General features: G+C 39.9%; 2 protein-coding genes across 3 annotated transcripts; one reads left to right on the top strand and one right to left on the bottom strand.

The window, feature by feature from the left end:
• Window positions 1-3807: 3807 nt before the first annotated feature.
• On the top strand, window positions 3808-6971 carry LOC115738958 (protein CPR-5). Its single transcript, XM_048284736.1, has 5 exons — window positions 3808-4272; window positions 5035-5091; window positions 5434-5469; window positions 5606-6346; window positions 6851-6971. Exons 1-5 carry the CDS (start codon window positions 3895-3897, stop codon window positions 6851-6853), a joined length of 1215 nt encoding a protein of 404 aa, XP_048140693.1. The 5' UTR covers window positions 3808-3894; the 3' UTR covers window positions 6854-6971.
• A 1815-nt stretch (window positions 6972-8786) lies between these two features.
• LOC115738847 (protein HEAT INTOLERANT 4) lies at window positions 8787-16701 on the bottom strand. Of its 2 annotated transcripts, none has more exons than XM_048282901.1 (14): window positions 16367-16701; window positions 14757-14795; window positions 14619-14672; window positions 14438-14501; window positions 14211-14269; window positions 13806-13930; window positions 13682-13741; window positions 12920-12978; window positions 11473-11549; window positions 11181-11219; window positions 10387-10497; window positions 10212-10259; window positions 10002-10130; window positions 8787-9179 (listed from the first exon to the last, which is right to left on the bottom strand). In XM_048282901.1, exons 1-14 carry the CDS (start codon window positions 16529-16531, stop codon window positions 9132-9134), a joined length of 1077 nt encoding a protein of 358 aa, XP_048138858.1. In that variant the 5' UTR covers window positions 16532-16701; the 3' UTR covers window positions 8787-9131. The 2 variants fall into 2 exon arrangements, with proteins under 2 accessions (XP_048138858.1, XP_030527450.1); XM_030671590.2 differs by having other exon boundaries at window positions 10387-10449; window positions 16367-16699.
• Between the last annotated feature and the right edge of the window lie 477 nt (window positions 16702-17178).

Below are 17178 nucleotides of genomic sequence, written 5' to 3'. Positions count from 1 at the left end.
ACATGTTGGAACCTGTTATATATTTTTGTGATAAATTATCGCGTATATACAAAAATATCAGTCATGATTAATTTTTTTTTTAGCTAGCCGGATAAATTAATTTTGGGATTGTAGGATCTAGAGGTGTCAATATGGGTCATCGACTCATTTTTTAACTTACTTTTACACACCTGGGTTATGTATGGATTCATCAAAATAAAAAAATGGGTCAAATATAAATCTAAGCTTATAAAGCCTATTCAAATATGAGTCTTAATGAGTTTTAACTAAACTCATTTTTGACCCATTTTTGACACATGGTAATAACTTTCCAACCCCCCCCCGGCGCCGCCTGCCGTTGCCTTCTTCTCCACCACCCGCCCACCGTCGCCGGCGGCCGCCACCGCCCGCGGGGCTCGAAACCCCCTGCTCTCCGTCACCGGTGAGCTCTTCAGATCGGGCGATATATGTGCTGGAACACATGTCAACACCACTTCGGACTTCGGTCTCTACTAATCCACTTCCGACGACCTCAATTCCACCTTATTCTACGGTTGCAATTCATCGTCCACCCCCGAATCTTTTCGGTTCTCTTGTCCCGCATATGGAGATGGCTACTTTGCTCTTGAGGTGGACCCCGCAAACTCACCACACGAGCCATGCAACTTCAGTGTCCTTGTCCCAATTCTACGACCACCGCCATGGAAGGGTGGGGATGATAGTGCTACTATTAGGCTTGCTATCATCAGTGAGTTCTCGAACCAAGGCTTTGAGATCGCCCGGATTGCCGACACATCACGGTGCGAAAGTTGCACCGAATCGAGGGGAAGATGCGGGTAAAAGTGAAAAAGGCGACGATTCAATTGTTTCTGCACCGATGGAGCCTATTCATCGAACCGCTTGCCATCGCTGCCCGCCACCTCCGGCGAAGGCTCGAGGCCTTGTTCGGTACGAATCCGCATCTCTCCAAGAGGAAATCTGCATACGGGATCAGCAAACACAAAGAGAGAATCGACAACCATTCGCGGTACAAGGAGCTCAAAAATGCGAGTTTTCACGTCCCGATTGAAGATGATTGGTCGCGCCGTCAATGTTCTTCTCAAGAGTTTCGCCGATTCTCGTCTTGGAAGAGTACAGCCTGTCATCCAAGTCAAGAACGACGAAGGGAATCGGAAAATACGAATCGAGTACCGTAAGCGAAAGCTGTTCACTAATTCAAGAAAAAGAATCATGAGTTGATGTAAAAGGGGGTATGATGGGGTTATTGACGTTACCGAAAATGATGGAGTCAAAGGGGGAAGACGAATCGCGGGCTGACTTGGTATAGGAATCCATGTGTGCTTGCGATCGAGCAATCGAAGAGAGAGAGAGGTCGAGGAAGTTGTCCGAGTGCAAATGATCACAGATGGTGTCCGAAGACAGAGTGCATATGGTGAAGGGAGGTTTCAAGCCCCGCGGGTGAAGGCGGCGGCGGCGGCGGCGGCAACGGTGGCGGTGGTAGTGGTGGCGGGCGGTGATGGAAGCGGGCGGTGGGAGGCAACGGGGGTGGGTGGGCAATGGTGGGTAGGCGGGGTGGAGGTAGAGAAGGGCGAGATGTGTCAATATAGGTTGAGTCGGATATGGGTTGGGTATGGATCGGGTCGATTATGGATCGTTAAATTTTCATTAAATGAATATGGGTCAATATGGTTCATACCATATTCGACTCAACCCAAACCCGACATGGTTCACCCATTTGACACCTCTAGTATGATCTAACTTAAGGATATATATTTTTGATAAATTTATGTTTTGACCCATAATTTATTGAAAATATTTAAAACTAACATCGTACGTGAAGAAATGACGTGTTGGGATGCTGGACTAGCGTGTCTAGAGTGCTAACTACGTGTCACCTGCATGTCGAAGAGTGTCGGACACGACACGACACGACACAACATGAAGGCTCTCGGAGAGTATTAGTGGTTCATGATCAAAAACCTGTCGTGAAAATATAATTGAGTATTTAAATTTTAAAAAATTACAATCAAGTTCTAAAATTTATTAAATTTGTAAAATTGAGTCATTCCCCTAATTTCGTCCGACTTCACTAACGAAAAATTATAATGTGATTTTTTAAAATATTTTCTCTATCTTACGTGACTAAAACGACGTCGTTTTGGTCTATACTTTGATATAATTTAAATTAAAAAATAAGCTAAAATTAATAAGATTTAGAACTAACCCTCGCTATCGCCGCTGCCCCTCCACCGCAAGACTAGCAATGATGGGAGAGTGGTCGGCGAGCGCTAGGCTCGATGGTGGCCGCTTGGTTCTAGCCTTTTTTAAGCATTTTTTTTACTTTAATTTATCACATTTAGACCGAATTGAAGTAGTTTTGGCCTTAATTTTCGTATTTAGCCACGTCATCACTATGTAGGAAATAAAAAAATATTTTAAAAAAATCACATATGTTTTTTCGTTAGCCAAGTTGGACGAAATTAACGAAAAGAGTCAATTGCACTAATTTTGACAAATTTTAAGTGCTTTAAAAGTCATAAAAATCGTAATGAAAGTGCAATGGAGTCATAAAACTTGCAAAAAATACAATCGGTTCTTAAAACTGATCATAAAGTGCACTTGAATCCTAAAGCTTTTAAAAAATAAAATAAAAGTCTAAAACTTGTTAAATTGGTGAAATCAAGTCATTCCATTAATTACACTTTCTGAAAGTTTAAGGAGTTAACTGCACTTTCGTGATAAGTTTTAGAACTTGATTGCACATTTTGAAAGTTTTCGGACTCAATTACGCTTTCGTAACAAGTTTTATGACTTGATTGCATTTTCGTAACAAGTTTTATGACTCTATTACACTTTTTGAAAGTTTTAAGACTCGATTGCACATTGACGATAAGTTTTAGGATTGGATTTTATCTTTTGAAAGTTTTAAACTCAATTGCACTTCCACGATAAGTTTTAGAACTCTTGCGCCTTTTGAAAGTTTTAGAATTGATTTGCACATTCATGACAAATTTTAGGACTCGGTGCGGTTATCCCTTTTTTTAAAAATTTATTTGCCCGACCAAAACTTTAAACCAACAAGAAAATCGGAACGAGTGGAGTTGAGATGGTTTGATGTTAAAGCGCAGCATGATCGTGCCGCCTAGCTCGATTTTCCATTCGGGCTTGAATTTTCAAACCTGAGCTAGGCTCAGCGGAGTCTTTATTAATTTTGATTGAACTTTATTATCATGTAAATTTCAATATTGCATGAAGGGTGTACAAATCACGAACATATAATGTGCCTCGCCCTCATTACATTTCACAAATCAAAATCAGCTCTTAAAACAAAGCGAATAAATTGAACGTTCGGACTGCCAAAATGCAAAAGGAAAATATTTTCTTACATTATAAAAAATGTTATATTCGTTTAATCACACTTCATTAGCGACAACCCATAATTTAAAATGTAATATCCAGCTTTCTCAAAGTTTTTATTTTCGATCTTGAATTTATACGGTGATTCTTAAATCTTGGACCTCGTAATATGATTTGCGAACCATGATTTCGATCCCAAGTCCAAGTTTGACAATGCATGAAATCTTAATCGAATTGAAAATTTTTTGAGTGTTTTTTTTTTTTGGTGGGAAATTTTTGGAGTGATTTTAGTCAGCGGAACACTGTTGAATTCCCACCTTTTTTTTTTTTTTTTTTTTTTTTGGTCCAACGAATTCCCACCTTAATTTGCAAAGTTTTCTTTAGGTTGGTCGGATCCTTCGTTTGCAAGTTGCTACGGTAAAGAGAGTACCAAATTGGAAAGAAAAATATGGAAAACCACAAAAAGCAAAGGGCATCAAAATCACCAATTCACTCATCATCTGCTCTCTCTCTCTCTCTCTCTCTCTCTCTCTTCTTCTTCTTCTTCTTCGATCATCAATGGACGCTGTCCCTGCACCACCGCCTGCGGCCGAAACTACACCTACTCTCTCTCCGCCCATCTCCACCCAGGAACCCATCGACGCCCTCAATTCTTCTATCCCTGACCGTGCGCGTCCGCCGGCCGAAACTCCCTCCCCATCCTCAAAGCCCGTCGGGGAGAAGACCAAGATCAAGAAAAGGAAGAAACTTAAGGGTGTCTCCTCGGATGCAGCGTCGTCGTCTTCAGCTCGTCCTCTTCGGCGTCCTGCCGAGAGGGGCCCTCGCGCTCCGTGCAGACGCCGAGGCCCTCGGGTTATGCTCGGCACGGCGCAGTCCGCGGGTTTGGAGGCCATCGCGCTTTCTCTTGGAGTGTCTTTTGCTGCTGTTGTTGCTCAGGTTGGATAAAGTTATGATCTTTTTGTCAAAGTTACAAAAGATTGTGGAATTTACTCTAATTTTGGCATCTCTCTAAGGGATGGACCAAAAAGTTCTTTTTTTTTGTGCTATTGGGTTTTGATTGATACGGTGATTTCCGATGTGTGGTGTTATTTTTGGTGTACTGGAGAATGAATTATTGGATTTTCTGTCGGTAGTAAGATGGTCTAATAGGTACAGCTAATTATTCTGCTCTCAATTCTTCGTGTATGTAGTTCATCGGGGAAGACATTGTGAAAGATCGTTTATTGTTTTAGTTCTGAACTGTCATTAGTTCTTTTCGAAGTTTGAGGTGAGAAATTTGAGAAACTGTCTGTGCTGGAGATCATTTACAATATCAAACGTCGTAAAGTCCGTTACTTTTGCATTTTGGTGCATTGAACAAAGTAAATATTATCAAGTTGAGTTTGCTTGATGGAATTATAAGCGAGAATGCTGAATGATATGTCTCCATCATCCTTAAAGTTGCGAACTTTCACAAGAATAAGCTTCTAATGCTTTTCTCATGGTAGAGGAAATCCAATGTGGCCTTGCCTTAGTCAACTGAATTAAATGCATGGTAGAATAGGTAGACATACCCTTGATCGGGAGAATCATACATTAAGATTAGAGGGGTTTAATATATTCGTTTGAATTAATATGCAAAAGTTTTGAGTATATGATGTTCCCTTGTTGAATAATTCTGGTCTGCTGACCTTTCTACTTTACGGACCATTACTGTAGGTCCTGGAAAGGGAATATACTACACGAGAAAAGATGTCTGTCGATCATCTCTCACAGGTATTCTTCTTCTTTCCCTCATAATTTGGGTCATAGGGTAGGCTTGTTTTGCTTTGCCTTTGATTGTCTGTCATGAGCGGCCAAGCATTCATAGACTATGATATGCATTTGATGTGCCCGTCTTTGCAAAGTAAATTGATTGAAGTATGATAATACGGATGATTTTCAAATATTCCGGGAAACAAATCACAATACTCATCGATTCCATTCACTGAATAACCTGGAAACATGCATCACAGTTTCTTTGCTCCGCGTATGCGCCCTTTACCCTAACATGTTTATTAGACTTATTAAAGATTATTATACCGGTTGGTTAATCTACGAGAGTTGTGGCATTTGCAGATTTGTACTTCTGCTGTCAGAGAATCGTTATCCAATGTAAGCAAGCTTTAAGCTGCTGTCTCATCAGTTGGATCTGGCTCACAAGTTGAGTTGCCTCGTTTAGTTCTGGCCAATCCCAAATGATTCCATGTTACTAAAGTTTGTGCATTCTGCTTTATTGATGTGGGAACAGGAATTTGGCAACAAATTTGCCCGTCTTGCGAGCATCTTTGAGATGTCTTTCGGGATCGCTTTACGGACTCTTAGGTTGATTGGTGAATCCTCATCACAAGAGGAAGTGTATCAGTTGGACCAGCAAGATGTTACAGTTACAACATCCAACATGAGTCCACGGGAGTCTATGGACGGAGGAAGTTGTTCAAGCTCTTTGAAAGAGTGCAGAACAGAACAGGTTTTGTGCCATTCTAATGGTCCCAATCATCTAAACATGTTAGAGGGGGCACAACAACATTTTCAAGGAGATTCTATGAATTGCCAGATTAGCCGACAAAGAGAGGAAAATCAACTTGCTTGTATTTCTCGTAGCAGATCTGGACCTCTTATCAGCCAGCCCATAAGAAGTACCTTCGAGAAATCCGTCCTGGAACAGACTCGATCTAATGACCTTAAAGAATTGGAACTTGGTCTTGCTGTGAAAAAGATGACGCTAAAAGAAGCGCAGCTCTCTCTCACTTATGATGCGAATCATCTAGAGAGATCAAAGTTGGCCATGGGCATATCAAAAGCGTCCTTCAAGGCGGAAAAGTTCAAGAATGAATTAGAAGACGCAAGACATTCGGAGCTACTTAAAAAGTGCATAGATTGTCTTGTTGCTGGTTTGATTATAATGTCACTTTCACTCTTATATGGAGCTTATGTCTTTTCCTACCAAAGAGTTGCTGAAGCTACCGAATCCTGTTCACCTTCAACCCAGGCAAGAGCTTTTTCTTCTGTTTATTTGTTGCATCTCATTCTTGAATGTATAGCATACACATCTTGATGTGATGATCCAGACCATAGGGGAAGTTCATTGAGGCAATGGATACTTTATTCTTGTATGGTAGTGATTTGGCTGGACAGTTCTTCGTTTGCAATAAGTGACTGTATCATATGTCTAAATGAACCTTTAAAGTGATCTCCAAGTCCAAAATCGTTGCACTCTTTGGTACAACAATCTCTTTTTAATTAAATTGTAGTGATTTGAATGTTTCATAATCATTTTTTTGTCCAACGGTTTCTAACAAGGTGGTAGAATTGGGGAGTTCTTGTGGTTATTGGTGAAATAGGTAGGATGTGTCATTGTGTTTCATCTGAAAATGAGAGGGTTAGTGTAAAATATTCAGTGGTCTAAAATTCGTTTGTCTTTCTATGTAGCTGATATGACTGTCAGGAAGGACATAGGAGTTTCATTCTTCTTTTGCTTTGGTTTTTTGAATAGTGATTTTGATAATAGGGACTATCCTGTCCTCCAAAGGTTTCCTGATGATGTCCACTTCTCTCTCCTCAGCAATCCAGGTCTTGGTGGATCCCGGAGCCTGTGGTGTCTTTTAATTCGGGAATTCAAATGCTCAGATGTCAGGTCCAAGTTCTGAGCCGGATGCTGTTCGGTGTCCTGATGATCCTCACCATCGCTTATTTGCTCCTTCAGCGCTCCGCAACTTCAAACCAAACGATGCCGGTCACTTTTCTGCTTTTGCTGTTAGGAGTGGCTTGTGGATTCGCAGGAAAGCTCTGTGTCGACACTTTGGGAGGAAGCGGATATCATTGGCTCATCTTCTGGGAGTCTCTTTGCTTCCTGCATTTCTTGTCAAATATATGGACATCAGGATTGTTTGTCATTCTCCATGGGCCCGTTCCCACGTCCCAAGGGATGAGGAGGGATGCGGTGATAGTTCCATACTGGATTCGGCGGGTTTTATTCTATGCTGCTGTTTTAATCTTTCTGCCTTTGTTCTGTGGTCTTATTCCGTTTGCGAGTCCAGTCGAATGGAAGGATCATTTCTCGCAGCTCATGGTGAACCGTTTGTCTGATAATAGCGATAGTGACTGGAGCTAGCAGAAGCAATTGGAGGGTGTAGAGAAGTTCGAGAAGGGTAATCATATTTATTATGGGGCTCATTAGGTAGGGTTTGGATTGAGACTTTTTGTAATTGTCAGAAAGGCCATAAAAGAAAGGCCTTTCTGCTAACTTGTATTTTATTTAGGAGTGACAGAAAGGCCATAAAAGAAAAGTGGGACTGTCGAGGGTTGTATCATAGGATAAAGCTTAGAGATCTTGTGTCTTGGTCTGTATTATTACTGTGACGAGGTGTAATCCTTTCAACTGTGAGTGGTGCAATGATGCAATCTCTTCTTATTCTTTCAGAGATTTGATTTGCAATTCCCTTTTGTCTTATTTGGACTATTTGGTGAATAAAGTAAAAATGATGAGAAGTGCAGTGACTTGAATCATCTCACAGGGGCCGCTGATGTGCTGCATAGCAGAATGGATATAGAGATGGTGGATTTACATTGAGAAGTAACCAGAACTGCTAATAATCTTGCTTTCAGTCTAAGGCCTAAGCATGGCAGCAAATGCACTGTTCGATAGCCCCTTGCCGCGAACGGAATCTACATTAATTTGAAACGCCAAGGAGCAGAATTCCAAAGCATTCCATTTCTTTGAGAATAAACTGGAAAATGAACTATTTAAACAAAACCCATGTTGGAATGGTTCTGATGACTCCACATTATGACAAAAAAATACTGGACATGAAAGTTTTCAATTCCGGGTGAGGTAGGTAAGCAGGGCATGCTTGATGCTCTTAAAAATGTTATTTTACAGCTTTTCGATAAAGGTACTTGAGATAATCCTTAGACCATCTCTAAGATCACATAGAGGGGATTCTATCATCTGTCAATCCACCATTGTACCACCTTCTACCCAAATGCCTCTTAACATACTGCACACCTAAAGTTTTCCAAAAACCTTTGGATCTATTTATGTATGGTCCAACGGCTGCCAACAATCTTTCCTGAGCATTTTTCTTGCTCTTTATCCAGTCATCACTTTTCAAGAGAGGAAAGCTTTTTTTTTCTCCCAAATTTGTTGAACAACATCAGCCGACTTCCACAGCAACTTAAAACTTGCGAGAACACCCAAATGCATGTGTTATGACATATTTCTCTGCAATACAGACCCAGCTCGCTAATTCATTGGAGGTCACCGCAGGTTGGCATGTAACTAAAGCACAGATGAAATTGCTTAGATAAAATTCCTAATGATTTCTCTTTAGCAAAACGAAATAATCTCGGTGTTTTCACCGGTTGCAGTATTGAAAATGAATGATCTATTGTCAATGAAAGATCCAAAGGATCTTAGAGAAGAGAGGAAGAACACCAAAATGAAAGATTTGAATTTCCTAAAGCTCCCTGTTCTTCAGAAGTACATAGGCCTCAGAGATACATGTTACAAGCTACTCCTCTGGGAACTAAGAGAAACTAAAGATTTCTGCCAAAAAAAAAATGTAAATAAATGAAGATCTAATGGCAACTAAGAAATACAATCTCGTCCCACCATCAGACAACTACTCTGCTGATCAAAAAGAGTAGTGCACAAGGCGCTGCCACCTCAACTGGTGCATGAGAATTATCGAGCAACTCGCTATTTTACTGCTAAGCAGCAAACTGAGATGCAGAAAGTCTCCAGGCCAGATCCCCACTTTTGCAGATAGACAGCATCAGAGAACTTCATGCGCTTTTCCATAGTATCTGTTTATGAAAGGAACCTGCGAGGATCACAAAAATAGGGGAACTCTTAATCGCCGCCATGAACTCAAACTGCTCGAATAGCACATGGCTTCAAGCATAATACCCTTAAAAATCTAAAGCTAATTCAAATCAAAAGGTACTTGACGCTCTAAATGTCAAACTGATTGGGCTGGGATCGTTATTTATGCATTTACCAGCAAAGCAAATCAGACAGTAAGAATCTGGATAATTTTCTTCAGTCCCAATCTTATAAGAAAATCGAAGTGAAATTCTATGCTGGGACCTGAGGAATATTTTCTCGGCTATGTGGTGGCAGATTTTTAAGTTTAAATAGCGTGAAATCTTCCCATAGCAAAGAATGATGCACTGATATGATCCTATAAAGTCCATACTGGTGAATTCACAAAACTAAGCCATCTTTATCAGGGCCTTGCGGAACCCGATATTTGATACAGTATTCCAAGTTTCCAACTTTCTTAGGAACTCTACTCTCACTAAATTCATTGGCAAGTGGATAGTAAGAAGGTCTTGAAGCATTCAACAAGCAAAAATTTGATGTCTAAGCTTACTACAGGACTAGATCACAAATTCAGATTCACACTTCAATTTTAGTCTCATAATGAAGCTATAAAGTCCACTCCTTAAATTGAAGTAAGAAGCCCATTTCCCTTCTCACATACTGAATCACTGGGGTTGATCTCAACAAGTATGAACTTAAGGATCTGAGGCATGGTCATCAGAAAACAGAATTTCAATTGAAAGAATAGACGCAAATGTTACACGAGTGGCTGGTTCTCAGGCTTCGCCAATGCTTAATATAAAATGTGGAGGAGTTGTACCTTAGATTTTGATATATCCGGGGTATCTGGTGTTTGCACAGGATAAAATTTATAGAACTTCATAGATTGGAATGCGGACTTAGTTTCCTCACTCATTTCTTCAAGGGCCTTTCTGCGAGCTTCCCTTGCCTACAATAAACATAGCAAGTTTCCTTAATAAATAACAGAAGCTCTTGCATACACGTCAATTTAGCATATTTTATGAGATACCTCTCTATTAGCTTTCTTTGCCTCTCTAACTGTCTTCTTCACATGCTCCTGAAAAAGAACTAAATCACAATCTGCAGATGCTAAAAGTCGCGAGCCCAGCCCATGTCATGCGCATAGATACAACATCATACCACGTCATGCTCACGTCACAATCTGCATAGATACAACATCATACCTTGAAATCATCCTTTTGATCTTCGGTCAGATCCCCCCCTTTGATGAGATCATCAGTAAATTCCTGAAAACAATGTTTGAACAAATCAAATATAGGTTCTCCCGTGCTTAGCTGCCAGAAGGAGATCATCACAAAAATTACAGGTTCTAAGGAAATGAAAAGCACAGATAGATTTAGTTGCTAGGAAATTTTTTTCCTGATAGTTGTTTTAAAGAAAGAGAGAAGGTTTACAAAAAACTGCAATAACATCTCTTCGTTGTTCTTAATGAGTTAGAGATCCTGTCATAAGGTTCAATTTGTCACGAGACAGATTCTCTATGGAACTTATGTTTTCCAAGCTGAGCAAACATTTTACCTTCCTTTCTATCTAGTTAAATGAATATGCTGCCATAAACATAATCCCAAGGGTGTATGCTTTAAAATGCCAAGTATCTAACTCATTACACAGCAATGATATGTCAACAATCAGTAAACTTGGAAGGTTTGGAGGAGCACCTGACCAAGAGAAGTTCCAATTATGAGCATCTTTCATTAGGGTTTCAAAAGTTTGCCATACAAAGTTACCTTTCTTCGACCGAAAAAAAAAAATTACCATAAAGCCCTAGTTTAACAAACTCTAATTATGATAGTTGCAATTTTACGAAACTTATAGAGAATATAACATCCAGAAAAGGTTGTGCAGGACCCAAAAACTGACAAATCTCACAGCAATCAAAACACGGCCTTATTTTATACTATCAAATGTCAGCTGGTGTGGCATCGTCAAGGCTATAAAGGAGGATTAACATCTGTACCTCAAGTGTATCGATCTCCCAGTCAAATTCACAAACAACCTGCAGGGTGGAACAGGAGAACAGTCACATATATTTGTACCATGCAGAATAGCCAACACAATCACCCTAACCTACATATGCAGTCATATATCATACAGCTAAAGAAAAGAAAAATGTCTTCAAGGATTTGCTACAGAAAACTTATCCATTAACAATAACTACATCACTTACTTCACAGATATGATTTACTATTTAACATGAACGGATGCCAGTAGCTTCACATAGAGACTACTGCTATCCGGGAATCGCTTACCGGTGGTTCTACTGGATACATAATTGTAACCTCAGTACTCTGCTCAAACTGATCCTCCTTGAATGGCTGATAAAAATCTAAAAGAGAAGAAAATGAATTATAAAGGATATATTGTCAAATCCACTTGGAATGCACATATAATTATATTAAGGGCGATGTTACCATGAGGTATTACCCTAAAGCTTAGTTATACATGAAGAAAATTGGTTGACACATGCAGAAAGAGAACTATTGTACAACTTCAATAGAGTTAGCATATGTGCCCATCTGATAACCGCACACCTTGAAGTTATGCATTAAGTAGATTCTATAGCTCCGGATATAATTTTTTATATAGCTCTCTCTAGCAGTACAAAAAATATGTCAGCCCCATTTAATTTTCTAGATGGACATCTGTGAGATTTTGTGGGACCACAGCCAACTGTTCTAAAAGCTTAAGTTGTTAGAGGAAGGTGTGGTTTAATACTTAACCTCACGTTTAGTCCGGTCTTTTTGCCTAATACCAAGCGTGGAAATACGTAATTGGGGAGACAAATAAGGGCTAGGAAAGATTCGAACTCCGGACCTCCTGCTGTGATACCATGTGAGATTTTGTGAGACCACCGCTAACTGTTTTAGAAGCTTAAACTTTTGAGTAGGACTTTCTAACAACATCAAATGGGATAAAGCCTGATACAGTCTCTATTAGCAATATAAAAGACTGGCCAAGAAAGTTAAAGATAGGCATTCTCTATCCAAGAAGAATATTTTATAGTAAAATGAATGCCTTCAAAAAGAGAGGGGTGAGAGACAGAGAGACTTGCAGCTGCCGGTTGACGATTGCTAACATCAACAGATGTCGCAGGCCACAGCATCGACCTGGCAAGTCACCAGCGATGCCCAGTTGCAACTCCTCCCCCTCTCACTCAGAATGACCTTGATCTGAGAACCAAGTCAGTAACGAGGACCTAGAAGCCACTCCAGGACAATTATGGGCCGAGATTGGTCGTCCACACAAGTCTGCAATTTTCACATTTGCAGCCTCTCTCCGGCATACGTCACTGACCAATCACCGGTCAGCAACAACTAAATGATTTCATCTTCCCTTTTCTTTTATCCAATCATCTTCCCTTTATGAATCTTGCCGAGGATTTCCATAATTGTATCCTAGCTGGTTCAGTAAACCTAGATTTGAAGAGCTCAGTTTTTGCTTCTCACAACAAAAAACAAACAAAACCACTCCCTCTGCCCTTATGTTCCACATTCTAGGATGCATTCACAAGCAGCAAAGCACATTGCCATGCCATATAAACCCCAGAAGAAAAGAGAGATTCTAGTTCCATCATTCCATTGAAGAAAATCGTATATCAGAAAAAGATCTTCCATCTTAGTATACCAATGATCATCTTCCATAGACCAATGAGGAGAGACCAGAAGAACTAAAATACTAAATGCAACCGTGACTCACAAGGTAGGCAGTACTCATATTTCTTAACCCGGTCTATCTTCAAATGCTTCAAAGCAGCCCTGCAAAGGACACATTTTTATGTTATTGGAACATATTTAAGGTTTTCAGGAAATCTATAAGTCAAAACACATTATTTGAGGAACCGCAATGATAAAATCTCATGTCTCAACTACCAATACAACACAATTAGAGATACAGGATGCACAAATGAAGAAATACATAAATAATCAGCAAAAGCTCAGCATCGCCAATAGACAAACTATAACATTGCCTTCAACATCAATTAGTCAACATTTAAGTAAGAATGATCCACTTCACCACAAAAATTCTAGAATATCAATGCACCGAACTTGTCATCAAGATTAAAGGATATACCCATAGCAAAGGTTATATTATTAAATAACAACAATAGAAATAAGAAAAAGGAAGTTGAAAAAAACAACGCATCTTCAACCTACACCTCCAGAGAATTACAAAAAGAACCTACGCATCAACTTCAAAAAAAATACAGCTAAGCAGATAGTCTGCAACTAACATAATGATGTACTAAAAAAAGAACACATAATGATACCTGAGCAATTGTATGACGTAACCAAGGACTCAAAATGACATATAAGATGCATATTATATGATAGATAAAATCAAGGAAAACCATGAACTCTGCAGGTTTGCGCTTTTGTTTGATTGTTCCATGAGATTGTGGATGGGAGGATCTATGTGCACGAGAGAGAGAGGGGGGGAGGGGGGGGTTTGTTTACGTACCTTCGCTGCGTGCAGCTCAGAATAAATATTTGAGATTTCAACCTATCAACTTGGCTGCCTCTGCAATGCAAATGACACATTAGAACCCAAGAATAAATGGACAGACTAAAGTCAATTAGAATACCTATTCTCCAAAGGAATATACGGGACCCAATCCATTTTCATCTGCTTCATTGGAATTATTTCTTCAGACTCCCTTTGAACCGACTTAATTCCAATTTTATCAGATGGTGGAAAAGGAGATACAACCTGCAAACAAAGGACACATCACTACTTTAGAAAAGTGGTAAATACAAGTTGATTTTTCCAATAGTTTAAAGGTGAGAGAAATTTGTCGGACAGCCTGAATTTCAGAGTTTGAAAGAACTAAATCTGTCAGATGTGAGCTTCTAATAAATTTCCATAGGGATAGAGTTATATATAGCAAAATTAAAAACCACCCACAACCAAAGAAAAATTATATATTTGGCCATTATTTGACTTAATTTTGTTCAATATTCATGACATAGTCATCAAGTATAAAACTTACAGCCACAACAACAGGGATATACATAATCTTGGAGTCGCCCTTATAATGGACCAGCTGAGCTGCAGTAACAAAAATCTGTTTGTCAGGACACAGTGAGAAACATAGCAGTGAACTGAGGACGCTCGAACGCAAAACAGGACACAATTATAATTGAGGTTGGAAAACATCTGTTTCCCTTTTGAATGTGCACATGCAGTTATCAGTAAGGGACTCCAAGAACCACATACGTTCTGTACATCCAAAGAGATAAACTTTGTTGCCGTACAGCTTCCCACCCTCCTCAAAAGCGTTCTGCAGAAGTCACGATTAGATTAGATGTTTATAATATAAGCAATGGCAACAAATTGGATTTTCAGTCTCTTTCCCAATCCAAATTTTTAACATAACACTAAAAAATGCTGATCTCACTTCAAGATTAGAGAAATCCCAATTCATTTGGTAGACTGTGTCCAACTGATCCCACTGCCACAAGAATATCAGCGCATGTCAGCAACAAAGAAATGCCATGCAGATAAAACCAGAGAGTAAATACATTCCATTGCAAACCTCTGTTCCCACAGGAAAGACAGCTTTCCACAAATCTTCCTGCAAAGCAAATTTAGAACTTCAACTTAGGGCTCATTTGACAAAATTGAAGAGTAAGTGCTGAGTGTTCAAGTACAGAATCCTAAGTAACAATTTTAAGTGCTGAAAATAAGTATAAATAGTTGTTTGGCAACAATGAAAAATTGATCACGAAATATTATAATTCCTTGCCGTACATGGAATGGTGGTTACCATTCGTAGGTTCTAACAATATGAATGGCAAGATTCTAATTACCATCAGTAACGTTTTCTACTTAATGAATTAAGTAACACCGTCGTTGCTTACCCCATCAAATGTATTTTTTCGACATATCGTATAGGCCAATGTTTGTTATGATTGTCGAACAAGTTAAGTGTTGAACCTTTTAATTTTCGGCACTTACTTGGCTTATCAAAGAGGCCCTTGGACCAATGCATGACAACACACTTTCAGTAGGACCACAAGAAACTATGCATGAATATGAAAGAAAGGCACCCGCTAAAAGTAGTCCACTTGTGGACATCAATCCTAAATAACCTTCTTTGTCGAGGTTTCACCCATTCAAAATAACATCTAGTTGACTAGGCAAGGTGTAGAAGCTACGTTTAACAACTCCAATTTTTTGCCCATCTAAAATAATATTTAGTTAAAACGGAAATCAATCACATTTGGGAAGGAAAAGCAGAAGAATTCACCAACTTCAAGTGTCAGATGCTAAGCAGTCTACACGACCTTACTGTTTCAAACATTAAAATCCGAAACCCGCGATCCCATTACAAAATATAAAGCAAACGCTTGCATATTCTTTGTCAATGCATCCATAGCCAAAAACCACATATACTCAGCTCACCAAACAAAACGCAGCCCCAAACACTCCAAACCCCAAAATCTGGAAAAGCAACACAAGAAACTCTGCATGACTTTAGGAGCCAGAACGCTTTTTTTTTCCGTAGAAATCTACAATCTTTCTCATATACAGAAGATATCTATGCATTGAAATCAGTCCCACAAAATGTTCTTTAATGTACATTTCATCCATTCAAATGAAGACCAACTTGACTGAGAAGGGATAGAAGCTGCACTCAAGAATCCAACTATACTCAAATTAACTAAGCGGGGAGAGAAGCAAAATTCCAGAACTACATCCGCCTAACAATCAAAGTCATATCGCAACGAACAGAAACAAAAGCACATAGTTAGCCTTGACTAAAATTTGAGGAGGACAAAAACAGTCACGTTCACCCGAATTCGAGCATGGGACGATCAACACTGCCAACCTCAATGTGATTTTCAAACACCACAATCCAAAACCCACGTTCCGATAACGAACTCTAAACTCAAATACTCGCATATCATCATCGCAAGTGCACGCATTCCGCAACCTACACCTACCGAGCTTAAACAAAAAAGAACGCTTGACCCCATTCCCGAGCCCTAAAAACACGGCAGAGGCGAACATCAATGCTCGCGGGCCGGAACCTTCACCGAGCGAATCAAATCAAACTCCCCCCCCGCTCGCGAAACACGCCACCCGACAGGCGCGCAACCCAGAAAAAAAAACAAAAAAAAAAACAGCGAGTTGGGGATTTACCAAGTTGCGCTTATCCTCGAAGAACTCGGGCTCGGCCTCCGGCTTCGCGGCCTTGACGCGCTTGTTCGCCCGGCCGGTCGTCGTCTTGGTGGATTGCTGCTGCTGCTGAGAAGACGACTGGGCGTCGCCTCGCTGGCTCGCTGGTCGCTTCGCTCTCTTCCCCATGCTTGGACTTGGACAATCGGCGATCGATTCAGCTGCGACCGCTTGAGAGAGGAGAAGCGAAGAGAAGAAGACAGAGAATTAGGTTTTTTTTTTTTTTTTTGGGTGGGAGTTATTTGGATTTGGGCGTGAAAACAACGCGGTTCAATCGGCGCGCGAGGTTTTGGCGTCTGTCTGGAGGTTGAAACGATTTGGCCCCAAAAATCCTCCCCCCCCCAAAAAAAAAGTCAACCTTTTGAATTGAGACAGTGGCGTGGGGTCAACGGCGGGGTAATTGGAGGAAACAAAAAACATATATAATAACAATTTGCAAATTAAAGCCGCCATATAATTGTGAAGTTCCCGGCAAAAGCATAATTGAATTTTGAAATAACTCAACCGTAAACATGTTATTTTTCTTGCATGATGCGAAGACAATACAGCTAGTATGTCGAAAACAATGTGATGTTTCTTTCTTTAGGTGAACAAGTAGATATCCGTTAAAAGTATTCTAATTAGAGTTACGAATATATCAACAGACAGCAGCAGCGATGGATGTAAACCCGAGACCCTTACGAAAGGAAGCCAAATATTGGTTACTTATTATGCATATTTTAAAGGGATAATTAATGTGAAATTTCACTTGATAGCAAAAAATTCAAAAGACTATA

Source organism: Rhodamnia argentea, chromosome 1 (assembly GCF_020921035.1).
Source record: "Rhodamnia argentea isolate NSW1041297 chromosome 1, ASM2092103v1, whole genome shotgun sequence".
In the NCBI taxonomy this organism is placed as follows: domain Eukaryota; kingdom Viridiplantae; phylum Streptophyta; class Magnoliopsida; order Myrtales; family Myrtaceae; genus Rhodamnia; species Rhodamnia argentea.
The sequence above is the reverse complement of the archived record's forward strand: the minus strand, read 5'-3'. Positions and strand labels throughout refer to the sequence as shown.